Source organism: Dufourea novaeangliae, unplaced genomic scaffold, assembly GCF_001272555.1.
Source record: "Dufourea novaeangliae isolate 0120121106 unplaced genomic scaffold, ASM127255v1 scaffold173, whole genome shotgun sequence".
In the NCBI taxonomy this organism is placed as follows: Eukaryota; Metazoa; Arthropoda; class Insecta; order Hymenoptera; family Halictidae; genus Dufourea; species Dufourea novaeangliae.
Window position 1 is genome coordinate 219,031 of NW_015374048.1, and position 19,150 is coordinate 238,180.

The 19,150-nt window shown below is 42.2% G+C and overlaps 1 protein-coding gene across 1 annotated transcript; it reads right to left on the bottom strand.

Annotated features, from left to right (window-relative positions):
- Positions 1–1,430: 1,430 nt before the first annotated feature.
- Positions 1,431–15,448, bottom strand: LOC107189828 (ejaculatory bulb-specific protein 3-like). The gene is made up of 3 exons (XM_015578498.1): positions 14,533–15,448; positions 4,168–4,357; positions 1,431–1,805 (listed from the first exon to the last, which is right to left on the bottom strand). The coding sequence occupies exons 1-3, from the start codon at positions 14,548–14,550 to the stop codon at positions 1,660–1,662; spliced, it is 354 nt and encodes a 117-aa protein (XP_015433984.1). The 5' UTR covers positions 14,551–15,448; the 3' UTR covers positions 1,431–1,659.
- Positions 15,449–19,150: the final 3,702 nt, after the last annotated feature.

The following is a 19,150-nucleotide window of genomic DNA, read 5'->3' on the forward strand; positions in this document are numbered from 1 at the left end:
AGTATACTCTTCATAGGTTAACAATAATTAAGCACACAAGTGCACGTTTTCAAAATGAAATAAAACACTTAAAGAGTTAAACAACAGCGGCGTGTGTAGCGAGATATATCCGCGATAATGTTCCCGCTACGAGGAAGTTGGGGAAGTTCAGACGTTATAAAACGATGCTGGTATAAAGTTTCTCGGCGGCGTTTACGCGAATAAAGCTGTCTATTGTAATACAGCGAAATTGAAGCCGGTCGACTCGCGGTGAATAAAACATAAAATATGAATCCGGCTTATTACTTTCCCGCTGCTTGCATCCACCATTATTGCTGTCCCCGCCCGCTTCTGACGTCACAGTCGCAGACGATTCGTTCCTCTCTCGACTTACTTGTTCCACCGACATTCTTTCCATTTTTATGCGGCCACTCAGGGCTTCGTAATTCCTCAAGTTCCGAAGTAGGGGTTGAGGGAATGAAATTCGATCGGTGTGGAAAACCGATTCATACTGGAAACGATCGAACCACAGACGAATTTGTAAAATCAATCTGATACGTGGATATAGGAAAACATAGTTTATTGTACAATATATTATTATTAATATCATTGATATTACAGCCCCATATGGCTATTCAATTAGGACTACTCGCAATTCTCAGCATCTTACATATTTCTAGTAAAATTGAAAGCTCTGAACGTAATTTAATAATAAAATTTATCAACTACTAAAATACACACATACTTCTTTAATTTGTTACTTTCTTTTTACACAGATACAGGAAAAGAAAGCTTTCTCAGCGGGCGATTGGGAATGGTTTTCGGTTAGAGTTTGAAAAGCTGGGATATTTAGAGTGCAACAGATGACAAAAATTGGATTGAAGTCTGTCCTAAAATATAATAATACAAAATAGAAAATAAACATGGTTACATTACATTTGTTCATTGATACTGTAAGATAATCGTCCATTCGGTCTTCAATCGCTCGTCACACACTGTATGACTCTCGCAATAAATACTCAACGGTAATAAATAACAAGATACAGTAAAGATTCCATGAGAGTTTGGAACTCTCTGAAAGCCTCGGCAACAAAACCGAGGGGGCAACAAAGTATGTGTTTGACAGGTATCACCCTCTGCCCCCAGTGGTCGGGATGAAGTAAAAACTCACACGAGGAACTTCCTATCCAACTCTCATGGAGCATTTACTGTATCATCCATAGTAACATACAAATTATGAATAGGTATGTATGTAACATTTTAATAATTAATACAATATATAATTAAATTCCATTCAGGCTTTTCAATTCTCCCAAAAACACGAAAGATATTGAAAATTATGAATGATCCAAATTCAATGTCCAAGGGCTGTATAACATCTGGACGTATAGAATACTGTTTACAATGATTAACAAATACTGAACAAGAGTAACACACTGGGCGTTGTCTCGTTCAAAACTTAGAATAATAACATTTTCGTGCTTTTTCTTTTCATCAATCAAACGCTCGTAACAAAATAACGTCGATGCCAGACGTCCCGCATCAGTCGACACACCCATGGATAAACAGATCCTTCTCTCTTTCCCCCATTTTTTCTTCTTATCCCACATAATATCCCGGCATCGTCGTTTTCACCCCTCCAGCTGCCCCCCCCTCTCAGCCCCATTATATCGCCACGTCTTACGAAACTCCGGCGTACTGCTGGACTATCTTCGACCATTCCTTCGGGTAGGTACGTTGGATGTGCGAGAGGACCTTCTTGATCTGTCGTGTCTCCTCGGGGCTACATTGCGGGCAGGAGCCTCTCAAAACCAGCGGTGCTAAACCTGGATAACAACGCGCCGGGGTTAAATCGAATTCTGGTGCCCGGTAACTTTATAGAAATTTATCGGCAAAGTCTTCGGGGAAACAGGGCCGCCACCACCCTCTACTCGAAATACGGGTATAAATCCGTTCTAAGCAATTCGATGACTCGCCCTCCCCCCCCTCCCTTCCCGATCACTGGCGAGGAGTTTCCCCTACCCACGGAACGGGGTTAACTCCGACGAAGACCGGTTTATCTCCTGGATCTTCTAGGAGAATACACCGACAACTTCCGCCCCACGGACTCAGACGTTATGTTTGCAAGCTAATTGGCCCCTACACCCCTCTCTCTGAAATTTTTGTATCGGTCCAATTTAAACGGAAATGTAGACGATCGATATACAGTAAACGTTCGATGAGTGTTTGAAGGCTGACAAGGAGAGTTCTCCAGATGTAACGCTAATTTTTTAATAAGAGTTGGCAGAGTTTCGGTCGCATCTGGTAATTAGTTTATGTAATATTTAATGTCTAGTGCCGAGGAACCTTCGAACACTCTTCGAGGATTTACTGTACAGGGTGAGTTAAGAAGAATTACTATATAATTACGCGTTATCTATTGGTTGTATTAGAAATTTTTTTAATGAAAAAATCAAACTGGATTCATCCGATGCGTCCCTTAAAATGCTACATAATTCGTTGAAACGTTTTTTGATAGACCAACAGATAACGAGGTATCATAGATAGTAATTCTTATTGACTCACACTGCATACAGTACTCCGACTTAACGTGAGCACCCTCAATGTCTCATTTGTCTTTTGCAAATACAAAAAAATGTGAACGGAAAGTATTATTCGGTTAGAAAAGGCAAATGCTATGATGTTTCTCAAGGTCAATTTTTTCGAAATTTCAAAGTCATCGATGTTTTTTTAATGGGATTCAATATTTTTTTAAAACCAATCCAATGAGCTATACTAATGTAACCTTCATTTGGCCTTGAGTACAAAAAATCCACAAATATATGAGAGTAAATTTAAATCATAAAATAACTACAATAGAGGAACTAGTGGAAAAGTGTATAAAAGTTGATAAGTATCACTTTGAGCATTTGCTAAAATTAATTTTCTGTAAATCATAAGAAAATTATTGTTCAAGTTAGGTTGGACACCCTGTACACCAACGCGGTAACGGAATTGTTTCCGTTTAACCCCTCAGATGGTGGTTTCCCGGACCATTCTGACTAAGAATTTCAGATGCTTCACACACCGTCCCTAGTTAGGTTAACTAACCTAACTGTACAGTTTCCGAAGATTAGTTCGCCGAAATTCGTCCCAAAATATACCTAAAGCCACGTGGATAGAGACCTATCTGGACCCAGAAGAATTTAGAACAGCTAATATCGCAAATATTTTAAACAAAAAAAAAGTAATAGAAAATCCAAAACAAAGTAATTACGCGAAAATAAGAGAAATGTCAAACGCTGGAAACATTAATAGAATTAAATAAGGTTAGGTTTAGTTTCTCTAATAACACTGTTCAGTAAATTTTAACATTTTTTCGACCTTATAACCTTCAATAGGCGTATCTGATAGATCTTTACGAGTTGAATACAAAACTGCAAAACATATTATGAGGTTTTTTACGTGTCGAACAGTGTAATTGCATACCGTCCAATACAGCTGCGTATCTGCCACTAACGGGAAAACTTCGTGAACCCGAAAATTCCTGACTTTTTCGAAACTTTGCAGGTTTGTAGGGGATCTCCATAGAAACATCAGGCAATTTTTCTTCTTTGTTGCTTGTTAGTCCTTTTAAGAAAACGCCACTTAAAGGTTAATATGCGTTTTCATATTTTCCTGTATATCTCGAAAATTACAGCAGATATAAAAAAATTGTTCGAACGAGAATTGCATAAATTTATGTGCTCTATGATACTGCGTAATGAAATTATAAACAATCTGTTATTTAAATAAAAAAATAAATAAATAAATTTTCAACAATGTCAATCCATATCATGGAGGACAAAAACCTGTTAAAATCTCATTCGAACAATTATTTTATATCTGCTTTATTTGTCAAGATATACAGGAAAATAGGAAAACACATATTAACCGTTTCGGGTGGTTTCACCCTAAACAGCATTATCATCAAAAAACGAACCATTGCCCCCGATGCGTTTATTGAGAGATCCCCTACAAACCTAAGGATTTATAGAAAAAAATTGGAATTTTCGGGGTATCGAAGTTCCCTTGTAAAAAGAACGTCCCCGTTACAAGCAGAGAATAAAAGAAATTCATCGTTTTAATCTCGTCTGTGGACCAAAAAGGGTGAAACACATTGGCCGAAGTGCGAATTTTTCGGTTCACGTGACATGCCCCCACACGTACTTTTTAAACGTCTTCCAACCGGATCGCATGGAGCCTCTCCCAGGGCGCACTTAAGCTGTCTCCTCAAGTAACGCTGATCGCTCAAGGCCACGTTTAGTTGTTCGTCCGAGACCCGGGATCTTCCGCTCTGTCCTTCGTCCGATTCCGCCGCAGCCATGCAGACGAGCAGAGTGCAAGCGACAAACAGCAGCTGGAACATTGTTCGAGGCAGTTAAGTACTTGCTTTTGGTAAATAGCAAGCTCTCCGCGGATTCGTGCACGCCTGTCTTTAGACGGGACCACGAACGTTGCTTTCCACGCGTCGGAACATAAAGCAATTAACTAAATTTCGGGGTCAACGAGAGTCAACGACGCTTGTCCTGTGGATCGTTGTAAATTGAAGTCACTGGATTTATCGACTACGTTTATTTCGTTGCGCACATCGAACACCCTTAAGATTACTGTTTCAAAAAAATTGGTATCACTTACAGTAAATCCTGGGTGAGTGTTCGAAGGTTACTTGGCACTGGATATTAAATATTTCATGAACTAATGGCTATATGAGACTGAAACAAATATTATTGGCTTCAGAATTCTAAGCTATATTGCTGGACTAAACCTCATTCGAGTCGGAGAGCCTTCGTACACTCATCGAGGATTTACTGTATAGGAAGTACCTTTTTTTTAAATAAAAATGTGGGTGACTTTCACAGGGTGGATTCTACATGCAAAATTAAGGTGAAAGTCAAGAATGCCAAAATTACTTTCGAGGCTTTGTTTACGACTTAGTAATTGTTGGAAATACGGGCAAAATACATTTAGCGTAAAATACGTCTGACGTTAGGGATTATTCTACTTGAACGGCGCGCACTTCAACCGTTTCACGAGCAAGTTTCGTTCATTTTAATTGCTTTATTTCATTAACGATAGAACTACCAACGTTGAATGTCCACTTAATTAAATTGTTTAATTTTAATACATCAGTACCTATAGTATATAATACAGTAAAGCGTGATGTAGCGTAATGAAAAAATATTGACTTGAATACCTAAGAAAGTACTTTAATAATTTCAATAATCATAACGTTATAAATAAATCTGAAGTCCGTCATTTTTAAGTGTTTAGTAGCTCCATTGTTAAATTTAACTAGATCATCGATCGAGCCCGTGTATTAGTCTAGGAATCGTCTGTCCAAGTACAGTAATCATGCCAGACGCACTCACCCTGTTCGTATTTCTCCCGTATTTTCAACAATTAATAACTCGAAAACAAAGCCTGAACCGGAATTTCCTAATTCCTCATTTTCCCCTTAATTTTACATGTACAACCCACTCCGTGAGTGTTCCACATTTTCCTTAACACCCTGTACATCATATCAACAAAAAAACCATCGCACCCATTCTTGAAATATTCTCCAGCTGATGTCTCCAGATTCCCCAAGATACATTTAATCGGATATTATTACAATCCCATTCGCAGAGAAACGAAAATAATAAACATGAGGCAATTCGACTGGAAGTTGTTTCCCAAAGATGAAATTAGTCGCGTGTTCGTTCGTTTTACGTATTCCGTGATGTTCCAACACCCGCGTGGTCGAAATATCCGGTGTATTTCGTCGGGAGAAAATTAGACACGAATTTAATAAAGGGATAAGTAACGGGAACAGGTAGTCGGCGTAGATGAAGCGAATTGGCGAATGTACCGCTCGTCCACCAAGTTAAGATCGAAACATACGGTCTCTAGAGCGTGGATTGTTTGTGTTTGAATGTGTGGGGGAACAGCGAAAGACAGAATGGGGATAAGGAAGGGCAGACAGCGGCTAAACGCAGCCGCGGTGAAGCACGCCAAAGCTAACATAGCTAAACAAGCAACAACCGCCCCTCCGGTGAGTAACGACGGTATGCGCGTACCCTACGACCAGGGCCGTCTAAAGCGAGTATAATAATCAAAACATCTCTGGTTACAAAAATTTTAGGCAAACAGAATTCAGTCAAATCAATTTTATACGTAATCTTTGAACATATCTCCATAAAGAGGGCAAATAAGCCTATATCCTTATTTTTTTTTAAAGCTTTTATTTAAAACTATTGCAAAATAGACGGTTAAAAAATATTTTCTTTTTTATTGAAATAATTTTTAGTTGGTACTCTTATGTCTCCACTGTTAGTACCCGCAAAGCTCATTTCGATCGGTTTGTTAGTTCGATATTTTAAAAATTTTCAAAAATTCTTCGAGATAGATTTATATATCGGTAAAGACTACAACATATCCAAATTTGGTATGGTTTTGGTTAATGGTCGCTATTGTTGGATTCCAAGAAAACACGATGTTCACTGTTCGAGTACCAGTTTATTTCTACCGTAGACTGAAGGAAAATTATGGAACATTCTTTCGTCAGCACCCCTAGAGTAGGGGTGTTAGTGGGAGCAGGACTTTGGTCGGAAAGTATGATTGTATGGCCTCCAAGGCCCAGAGTTCAGGGCCTTGGGTGTTTCAGTTTATGTCACGTACGCCCCTTTTAATGGTTTTCTTAGGGGAAACATAAAAAGCGAAAGTCGGTGCTTTCGCTGACACATTGAATTTCAGTACTCCAACACTATTCATCAACCATAACATATATGACTTATATGTAGACTGAAATATTTATTTTTTAAGGATCTTCGTTTCATTCTATCAAAATAAAAATTAAAATATGTACCTTTTACGTAATAAATGTTAAAAAAGTATGTACATATATGTATAGATGTAGAAGTAAACACTGCATATGAAATATGTAATTAAATAATATTAAATTAATTAGGGCGGCGATACTGTTTTCGCACCCAGGCGGCCAATAACTCAGTAACGGCCCTGACTACCACCTCCGTTTGTTTGCCTCTCCCTTGGTCCGGTGTTGTCGGTTCGACACGCTTCCCGTGTTTCGTTACAGTTATACGTGCACACTGCGTACCGACTAATGAGTTACCTTTTAAATTACTCCTTCCGTCGGCTACCACACTGACGGGTTTCCTTTAACGACATAAACGCGAACGATACCAGTCACACGGCAACCAGCAAAACCCAGAAATACCAAGGGCGTCAAAATGCAGAGACGGCAAATATTGGATTGTGCGAAAAGTTCTTAGCAATTCGAGAACAGCGGTTTTGTTACACTTTTAGTGGACAAAGGAAAAGTCGTTTAAGTTTAGTGAATAGATACTGTTTTTTCCAGGCGTAAATTGAATGTATTTGACTTGTAAGTTATTCGTTGTTTTTTGTTTTCTGTGAGAAATACCGACGAAACGTATAAACCACAACATCCATTTTCATTACGTTCTGACAAACTTGTACGAAAGTTAAATGTTGCCAAATTAATTAGCGTTTGTCCAATGTATCAAGAAAAACGTTAAAAACAAAATCCATCTACAAAGAGGTTGAAGAGATCTTTTTTAGCCAATACAATCAAAGTTATATATTGTAACCGGTACAATGAAGTTAATTAAAAAATGGAAAGAAATGATATAAAAATAGTAAATAAGAATATGATTTAACCTAAAAAATATAGATTGTAATTCTGTTCTTTTAAAATTTCACAAACATACGTGCAATCGATCGTCCAATGTCTGTTGGGATTTCGATTAAGAAAAGAAGAATATCTCACGAACGTGATTCGTAGAATCCGCGTAGACAAAGGAAGAAACGTAAATTGCTCGAGTTACGGTTCCAGCCGCCTCCGAACTGTCATGGCGGACGAATCTATAGCTTCGAGGGATCGCCGATATATCACACGCTCGTGCGTCGGTTTTTTATCGGGATCTTGACTTTCGTGCGACGTTCCCCTTCGATTGCTTGTTCCGTGATGAAAAAAAATATGGCATTCCGGTGCACAGGCGGCGAGCTGCGTCGCGACATGTATACAAAGAATAGTTCCAATTAAATCGAAGCCGCTTGACGAATGAACATACTTTCGCGGAAACGTCCAGAACTAGCCCTCCCTCCTCCCCCCAAACACAGTGCTGTATGCGCGCGACACAAGTCCTCGTTTTTTCGTCCCTTTGACGCTCGCCCCGTGACTGATATTTCCGAAGTTCAATTTTATTTTCGTCGCGTTGCACCTCTCGATTCCATCGACGCCGGAGGCCGCCTCTAACGATCGTGCTCGTGTTTAAATTATTCGCGTCGCGATCCAGGACACGCGGTTCCTCTGACGCCAACGCCGTTTTCATTTTTTTTTTTATTATTATTTTTCATTCGCCCATACCCTTCACCTGTCCTTCCCCCCGGGCCACGAACTCAAACGCCAAAATTGCTAGGAAAACTCGTGAATATCGAACATCGAATCGGGTAATCTGCTCTGGAACGGAGGAACAACGAAACGAAACACACCCAGAGAGAGGAATGAATGAAAACGAAGGACAGATTTATGTAACACCGCGGAAAGCAAACGTTCTAACCTACAAAAATACTCTACCGACTTTTCGCGCGACGATTCCCAGTGTTATTTCTGTCGCATGGATTTCTCGTCAGCTGCGACGTTGCGATTTTTCGATTTCGATTCCCTTCGGGGTGGATGCTAATAATTGGTGTACGGTACGGTAAATCATCGAATGGGGGGTAGGAGAGTCCTGTAGGATATACACACTGTGTTCCTGGAATGATTTGTGGATTGGATGCGGGCTCGGATACGCCGCCCGCCAAACCGCTTACTTCCGCGAATCGACGTGGATTATAAGAATTATTGGCCGTTCTGAATGGCAAACCGGCGGGTGATACAGATTTTATTGCTGGTCCCGTTTTCAACTGTGACGACTAACCATAACGCTTCGGGATGGGGGGGGGGGTTATTACGTCCGTAGGCTAGACGCTGACGGTTCCTGTCGGCCTCATGATTACATTCTGTGTATACGCGAATCCTCCGTATATAGCCCCGTTAATTATCGTCACAGTGTATGAATGGATAATTCACTGGTTAAATGGTGTGCCTCAGGAAAACTCGTGGTGCCCGGTTCGCACCCGTAATATTCCGTTATAGTTATTACCCACGCCACCGGCGCGCCACTGTCGCGCGGCTACTCGCCCCGGCGTACATACCGACGCGATAAATAATAATTTATTGTTTGCCCCGCGTGAAACAGGCTGGCTCGGCGAACGGTCGTACACACGTTGTGTCGTAGTTGTTAAATTAATTTACAATCGTCTAGTTATCGACTGGCGACCGATGGACAATGATTACACGGCTCGGTGATTCACCGTTCGATATCGACGACAGAGCGCGTGGTATGGATTACGATTTAACGCGCAAAGAGAACTGCATTGACCCCACGAGTATTAACGAGGCTCGTCCATTGACATAGAAATATACGTAGATTGTGCGTCAGGCTGAGCCGGCGTCCTTACTTTTGAAAGAGACGGGTTACTTTCAGAGGACTTGATATCTGTTTCTAATATACAGTAGACTCTAACTTTATTGCCACTAAACATATTGCCACGCGAGGCACTTTCCCCTCACACGTACTTTCGACCACACAAATTCGTTCTCCCACCATATTCCGTAAGCCGGCGCACCAGCACGATCCAGGAGTGGGTTTATTAAAAATTATTAACCTCCTGAGGTTGAGGTTATTGCCATTTTACTCCCCTACAGCCCCGACCATGGCAATATAATTAGAGTCCACTGTAGCTGAATCAACTATTCAAAACGCAGATCCCCAGAACTTCACCCCCCACTACATAGATTTAAAAAGAGATGCCAAGTCATCCGAAAGCTATCTATAATAATGTCTCGATGAATACGACATACTCGGGTCCGCTATGGAGCATTCATGGCAAAGCGGAAAGGTTTTCGGACCCTCATAAATTTTGTTTTTTACTCGAAATCGAGCCTCTGCTTAGCTTCTATTTACTCTGTTCTGATTGATTCCAGAGGGGGACCCCGCCACAATGGAGGGACTAACGATGTTCCTCGTGTCGCATTCATCGAGGGATCACTGTATCTCTTTCTAAACTTGGGACGCCAATTTCAGGGAGATGCGCAGTCTATATTTTTATGTCTATGGGCTCGTCGAAAGCGTTGTATTCTCGATATCGATGCGAATCGAACGCGATCGATATCTCAACCGTCTCGAGATTTTCCGTTGTCGACCGTTGCTTCGAGGTTAGTATATGGTTAATATATCGAAGCTACGACTATAGAATATCACGAGACACGGCGAACAAACGAAGAAATCGTTCACGATACGGTTTGTTATTCCGCGCGGAACGCCGGTTCGCCATACACGTAAGCGTACGATTGCGGCACGCATGAGTTATGACGTTGCGACGCCATCGATAAAGGTTCTCTGTGTCTCTCGCGATCGTCCGAGTGGAACCGGAGCCGTGTACGTGCCGGAATTTAATAACTTCTTCACTACGGCTGACAGACAAGAAAATACAACACGTTGTGATCGATCGATCGATTCCGATTCGATTCTTGTGCAGAGTGCGTTAATCTAACTACGTGGAAAATAAACATGTTTCGGCGAATGGCTCTAGGAATGCGCACAATTTCGTCGTTGGAACGGATTGTATCTGCATATACAGGGTGGCCCAAAAGTCACTAGACCATACAAAAATAGAATAACTCTTTTATATATTAAAAATACACATTTATGCTTTTATAAACAATAAATATACATCTTGGAAATTATTTTTAATTACTTTTGTACATTATGTCCTTCAAACGACCACCATTTTGTTCTTGACAGTGGCGGACTCTTTCTAAGAGGTTATTATATTTTAAAATGGTCCAGAGACTTCTGGGCTACTCTGTACATTAAAAAAAAGCCTCGGATAACGTTTTTGCTAAGGAAAAAGTTATTTCAAATCATCCCAAGAACCCCTTATTTCCGGGAGTCGAAGTTATTTTGGGACACCCTGTATACCACTAAAGAAATAGTAAGTACATTTAAGTGGTTAAGTGACTCACCCTGCATATACCTCGCGTGCCGAATATCAGCAGAGCAGATATCCTCTTATACCTACCACCGATGGAACCACTGTGAAGATTCGTTGCCTCTCCGACATTTAATACCCCTCGAAGAATTCCACGCCGATGCATACGAGTCGCCCGTCTCGACGGATCACTCGGGCAAAAAGGAGCTCCGCGATTTTATTCCAGCTTCCGAGGCAGCTTTTACCTCGACAGGCGCTTATCGGCTCTCTCGCGCCTTAATACGAGACGGTTACGCTCTATAAACTTGTCGCGATATTACGGTTATTATGGCGGTCTCGATCGCTTCGCCAGGAACACGCACAGTTTAACGTGTCCCCGTGTCACCGGACGATGAAATCACTATCGGCTACGAGCCTTTTTCGAACCGACTGGCCCTTTCGTATTCTATAGGGGTAACGCTAGTTTTCCTTTAAAATCACCTGCGATATCTGGCTTGATCTTACGACTGTACAGAAGACGCCCACCCCACCTATTACACGAGTCACACGTAGGTTACACAGACTGGGTGAGTTATTCAAATCGATCCCCTCGAATGTCTTCGAAACCGTTGATGATACTGAAAAATCTTTCGGATAAAAGTTGAATGGTTTCGGGAGGAGGGAATATTTTATGTAACATATTTTTATATAATTTATATAACATGTTTTTATATAAATATGTTTACATTCTTTATCTCATGTATCCCGATGGGAATTATCCCGTAAAATAAATAAATATAAGTGTAAATAATTTCATGCGAGTAGTTTTTTTTTTGTATATAGAATGATATACATATTTTTAATTTGATGCTGTTCAGCCTTTTCTGTAAAAAGTATTATGCCATTTATACCAATTAATCATTAGTTTCGGAGTAATACGATGTTGACTTCTTAAAGTTAGTGTCCAAAAGTGTCTTTAGCCTGCAATGCAGAGCCTGAACGTAATTTTGAAAATAAAATATCTGCCAAAATAATGGTTTTTTGGTATACGTAGCTTAATACATTTTTATAGAAAATAACACACAGCATGGATTAATGCATTAAAAAGTATATGATTCTATTTAAGTAAACAAATTGACCTTCATATATCCTCTACGCGTCCAGCTACAAAAAATTACTTACATAAAATTATTTCTTTCTCGAAACCATTTAACTTTTATTTGAAACATTTTTTGATACCATTTCACGATTTCGAAGATACTCGAGAGCAATATGTATTTACAAATAATGTTTTTACAAAATTTACTATAAATTATGTATTATAAAAAATGTAAAATGAAGGTTAAAAAATATTTCGTGTGATTTTCAATTGGAATCTGAAAATGTAAATTTTGTTTACCGTTTTAAAAGGAACACTGTCATCATTTTTCCTTGGTGTTATACGAATCTGTATTATATGGAGGACTACTGTATTTGGTTAAAGCTGAGAGAACACAAAATGCTTTTAGTTTTGCACGCAAATTGTCGGAAACGCTTTACAAACGCTGAGTTTACGATGCTTATAAGGCGGCGATGAACCTACCCGTTAGAATGTTTATGGAACAATGCGATGGAGCAAAACAGTTTCTGTTCGCTGGTGTTTACTGCACGACTGTAAACTCACAATGCATATCCTGTGACGAATGAATAATGTCGCGTTTTGTAGATGCAGGCTAACCGATCGTGGACACCAATTTCTCGAAAGCTACCGTTTAACTGAATTCAAATATACATTAAATTTTCGTTTTAACAGTTTTTTTATATCTGCTATAGTTTTGACCTTCAAGGGATGGTTTCATCCTGAAGAACCGAATATCAGCAGAAACAAAAAATTACCCGATGCTTCTATTGGAAACCTCTACATACCTGAGAAGTTCAAAAAAATCGGAATATTTGAATCCACCCTGTGAAAGTGTCCCACATGTTTCTTAACACCCCGTAGCTTAGGTGTCCATGCTGTGCACAGGAAATATCACATAAACTTTCCACACAAACGTCACATAAACTCATCCAACGTAACAAAATCCCCTAGGTCTAACAATTTACGTGTAATCTAGTTTCACGTCAAAGTAACGTTTGGGTAAATTCTGTCCCAGGCTCCGTATTCCCCGGACGCCTCACTGTGTTCGATTATCAAATTTCCCTATCGTTGAAACACAACGAACTCGAATAGACCTTGTCCCCTTCTAAAGATAAAGGACATCTATGTACTCCCACCCCTCCCCATTTGAATTGCCTATTCCTCCATTCTTTCGATCACAAAAAACCAAATTGATTTATTTTTCACGCGCGTGTTCCGACCCGATTTCAAACAGTCGAGTAAAAACGTTTATTTTATTTACGGTATTTTTCGTTGTTTTCCAAAACATTGACAGGGGAATCTCTCCCCCATTAATTCCCACGAATACCACGGCTATGTGTGGACGGTAGCGGCATTGATAGTCGGTAAGCTGAAATCGCTGTACGAGAGATTACCGCGATAATGGGGGCTATTTAAGCAGGGGGGGTACAGGGGACAATCGGTATTCACGGCGCGTACGTTCCGTTGCAGGGAGGGGGAGGAAAAGCTACAGGTACGTGCCTACGGGAACACCGATTCCCCTGGCTTGTCTCCCAAATATTCAAGGTATAAAGAGGGCCTTGTGTCGCAATCTGTCACGATATCGAATTCGCCGTACAGAAGCAGCAATACAGCATACTTATATCCCTGGGAGGTTAGAGCGACGACGAACGAACTGGTCCCACAGACGTAGAAACTAGAGGGGGTGGGGGAGTGGATAGAAAAGCGTCGAAGGACCTGGCAGAGATACCCCTCCGAATAATATGGCGCAGATTGGACGCTTTATCGCAAATTGGGCAATTTTTAGAGTTAGTATGCGCTTAATTTTTTGCAAAAACCTCAACTTGAGTGATTATTAACACATAAATTATCCTTTCATTTGTTGTTCTTTCTTTGTTTTTTTTATTGGTTCTATCCAATCCTTATACTGGTGAGCGATAATTGGAATTTAGAAGCTGCAATAGTCGCGGCGATTCCCGCAACTACTTATCGCTGTGGCGTTATCCCTAACTTCATTAAGTTATCATATGAAAATAGGTAAATGGGCGAAATACTCCAAAAAACATAAGTTCTATCTTTCCTTAATGGTGACCAAAACAATTGTTAAAACATAAATGTACATATTTTCAAATAAATATTGATAAATTACTGTTGTATCTGTACTTTTGTTATCATCGAATCCAAAGGAACGATAATTCTGATTCGAAAATACAGTTTAATTTGTATTTGTATATGGTTGCGCTATCAGGCGGTTCTTTCTTTTACGAGTATAGGTTACTGAAATCTGGCCACACTGCCTCCGAATACTCGGGGAAACTTTAAATTACCCCCTTGCCGTACGTATATGTATACACTGGCGTGTGCGTATATGTCCTACCTGTTGCGCGTTCGTCACTCACCTTGATCGTCGAAGCCATGCCGAGGGTTGGTTGGGTTCGCGCCACCACACGGAATAGTAACCCCTGGTTGAGAATCCTCTTGCTCCTTTCCACGAGCAGCTCACGATAGACGAAAAAACAACTACGGTCGGCGGAGGACGGAGTAAAAAAAAGATGGAAGACGGTCGAGGTGCACACTGATGGATCGCGACGATTAAACCAGTGATGGAAACGCGAGCAGAGAGGGACCCTTCGTTGAAATACGGTTCGCTCGCTGTCCTCTCACCGCGAAATCTCGGAACGCACTGGCCCGAAGGTACACGTTCCGTGGCCTTTCCTCCCCTTCTTCTACTCGATAAATACGAAAGTGTGTGTGGTACCACGGAACGACGACGACACGATAATATATCGGCGGACGGTGGTTCTCCGTCCTCTGGGACACCTCTTTGTGTATGTCATGTATATAGCGGCCCAGGTTCTCTGGATGGAAGGGGGAAACTGGGAAGACGTGCGTGTGAGAGTGTGCGCGTTGCATTACACTTTTCTCCCTTTCGCTATCCCCCCCGGCCCTCCTCTCTCTCTCGCGTGCGCGTTAACACCCGTCTATTCGCGCCAATGCACTTTCGTTTATCCAACGGCTAACCTGCGATCTCGCTGCTTCGTGTCCGTTCCATCGAACGGATCTTGCCCGTGTTCGGACGCTTTCTTGCCGAACATTTAACCTAGTTTTCCATCCCACATGATGCTCCTCTCTCGATCGTCCCTCAGGTAAGACAAGATGTCTTATCCTTCTCTCTTTTTCTTCCAGGGTCTTCCACCGGGCACGTTTAACCTCTTCGTGATCGATACGCCGGTTAATCGATCTTTATCGAGATCCAACGGTTCGCGGTCGATTAACTTGTTACGAGTGAGACCATGTCTATGAGTGAAACCATATAAATACGTGTCTCGAAGTAGCTAAAGGTGGAAACGCATTTAATCTCACGTCATGTGAAATCACCATAGACGTATAATACCTAGACAGCGCGTTCTGGATATCTCCCAAAACCGTATCGTATGTGTTTCACGTGATACCTATTCGTAGAGCGTGAGTCGACGTATTTCCAGTGTTTTAAATTCGTTGGAAACAAATTCTAATCACGTGTCAAGCTGTTCAGAAATCTGTATATATGTAAATTATGTGTGCAACGTGATAGCATGTGTGATTTCACGTGACGTGGATATTAATGTGTTTCTACGTTAGGTGTACCATCGATACATCGATATAACATCGATAATTACCGACGGAAGTAGCGAGCGTGACAGGTATGCTAGGATTACGCTCCTTAGAATTAGGTTAGATTTCCTTGTCGACAGTGAACGGTAAACGGTGTTGTTTACCAGGGGGGGATTACGTATCACGCGACAAAAAAGGGAGCAATACGTTTCTCACGCGAATCATTCCCTTATTGCGCAACTCACTTTCATGCAACATAAATCGGGCAACATCGAACGACCAAACGAGGAAGAAAAGCTACAATTTAAATCGTTCGATTTAATAGTCGATTCGACGCGTTCTCTTGATTCGAGGCGTGCGTTTATCCATGGACTGTCAAATTGGCGGCGGAATAAAGAAAAGAACGGCAAGAAGATCAACGAGGTGATCCACCGTGAAATACGATTAAAGTGTTCATCGAAGGGTAGAGAGAGGGATCGGGAAAGAAGGAAAGGACAACGGGGGTCCGATGGATGGAACGAGGAGAACGTAGTCGAGCTCTTCGCGTCCGTCCACCCGATACGGGGATCGGAACGTGGCGACCGGGAGGGTTAGGGGGAGAGATCGTGCCTTGTATCGATAAAGATTACAAGGAACTGGGATTCGTCGATCTACTTTTAGCCGGGCAACTGTTCGAAGCTTTTGCGGCATCAATGGGATTCCTTGTCGATGCGTTGACCGATCGTCCCCGCGCTCCCGGCTACTTTTTTTTCCCTCTTCTCTCTGTACTTTTTATTTCTTCTTTTTCCCACCTTTTTTTCATCCCCAAACTACCTCTCTGTCATTGGGGTCCGTTTCCTTTTTTCTCTTCTCTTTTCCTCCTTTTTTCGTCCGGCGACTTGTCAAGAGCCGTTTGAATAGCCGATCGTTTTCGAGACGGTTCGATCATTCGAACGGAACGAATTCGCCCACCGATCGGGTGTAAGGGAGGGGGGGGGGGAGGGAATAAAGGATTGATATGGCTCATTGTCCTCTTGGGGTCACGTCGCACGATTCGTCGTCAGTTGATTCTTCCTCGCGACGAGTTTATCTGACCATTACGCCGCGAGACCGTTTAAGCCCGTTTTCGTGACGAGTCTCTCTACCTCTTGCTGCTTGCGATTCTCCGTTCCTACCGTGGACAGCGTTGCCAGGAGAATTTCCAACCGTAAGGACAAGGTAATGTCACATATACGTGTAGAGTAATACGACTTTGGCACATCGTGTTAATACTACAGTAAATCACCGATGAGTGTTCGAAGGCTCCTCGGCACTGTGTTCAGCCGTCATCCTCAACATAGGATCAAGGGAAGGTGCTAGGGGGGGGGCTGCAGCCCAGGGTCCCACGTTGCAGGGGCCCCAAACTAAGCAATCTATTTATGTAAAAAAATAATTGAATGCAATTTCTACTGATTTACTGTCCTCCGAACAAAAACATGATGTCGCGTCCCCAACATAAATATACCCCCTCTGTTACAACCTACACGTCACTTTGTCCCTGCGGCGGCCATTTTTTCCCTACTACTAGCAAAGCTGCTCGTGGATAAGACGAACAGAGAGAGAGTACTCACCGTTTGGACGCAACTAGGATACCTATAACGCGTGATTCGCGGACGCGTGCACAAATCGCAGCGGGAATCGGTCCAACGACCCGGAACGGCTCGACACAGTGCCACCGAAATGTCCGGCCACGCGCGACCGAACGAAACGCGCGAGCCGAAAATTCACGACGAAAATCGAGGGCGTGATATCGGAACGAGCGAGTGGTTATACGGGTTATTCGGTGATATTTCGTTGCGCGCTGTAAATCCTTAACTGCCAAACAAATCTACCGTGGAGGTGGATCAACGGTGGCCACTGAGCCGCTAGATTAAGGACGAAAAAGAGATGAGTCCTGTTTCCTAGCCCTTTTACGACGGTTAATCTCTTGTGGGAAAGGGGGGCGGGCGCGACGATTCGAATAACCTATCCACGCAATGCAATTCCTCTCTCGTTTCGGGGGACATAAATCTCGGTTTACAACATCCCCCCCATCTCCATTCACAGCATTGCAATTACATTAATTCGAATTAAATCACGTAAACTTTACGGGGCCGCCGTTACTTCGCTTTCTCGCGTTTCGTCGACTCTCAAGGCGTTGGGTATCCCCGAGAAACGTCGCAACGTCGCTCTCATGGGGAGTCGACGTTACGAGCAGGAATTAGGGAAGAGTCGCGGCGCACACGACTGCGGGGATTAGTTTCACTTGCGACCGGATACGACGGAGAATCATCGTGTCCAATCGTGTCCGAGCTTCCCACGCGAGGCGCTGCGTGTACCTACATGTACTGTGGATGTCGCTCGCGAGATCTGTGCCTGCATGTGTTCCTCTCGGTGCTTCTGCTAATTCCTGAAAACTAATTACTCGATAAAGCACTCGCTGCCTTAATACTGTTCCTGAAACTCGGAACGGAAATCGAGGATTTATATCTTGTCCAATGAGACGTGTTGGTAATTATAAACAAAGGGGAGTGATGTGACCGTTTAGATGCGACAGAGACTGAGATAGTTACCATAGTTGCGCTTAGCACGCTAATATTTTTGGTTACGTTTACTGACTCGTCGAAAAGACCTTCTCCCACTTGGTCTTGGAGTTACTGAAATTTATGCCCAATTCATATTCGGTTTAATATTTATTTCAGTATTTGAAATTAATTTATCAAGCAGTAACAGGCCCTTACCCCTACGTTACTTTTTCCCTAGTGGAAGCCGAGTTTGCTCGTGGGTGTATATGGGGGCACAAAAATCTTTTAAGTGTTTAGGGCCTCTGAAGATCTTAATTCGGCCTTGGATAAGGTCGACGATATATCGTTTGTAAAAACTGTAACAGATACACTAAGTCCTTCGATCTCTAACGCGGTTTACCAAGTCAGGACGAGGTTAGGGAGGCTAATGCAATTAAATTCTTGAAGGATATAATATAATGGACGTAGTATTCCCTATCCGTTGCATAGACAACTAGGGGATTGAACGTATTCGAGACGCGATTGTGAGTTTGATCGTAACTGGAAATCCCAAGGTGAAAGTTCACTGGAACGCGTTACGCTTCGTCGGATACGCGCGCGCGCGAGCTCCGTGCACGGGTGAAAGTAGGAAAAGGTGGATTCTCCGTTGTTGAATGGACACGAAGCGGCGTAGGTTTCCCGGAAACGATCCATTCGGCCGTTCACATCGGGGATAAGCGACGATAAAGAGCGGTCCACAGCCTAAGGGCACGTTTACGCTGCGGCAACAAGTCCGCGTAATGCGCTCAGCAGGGATTTTCACGTTCGTTTTACCGGTAGAGGAACACGAGCGACATATGTGTCGCTCAAAGTGATTTCCATTTGACGTGCCGCTTTAACTCCAAGCGTGCATTGGACAAAC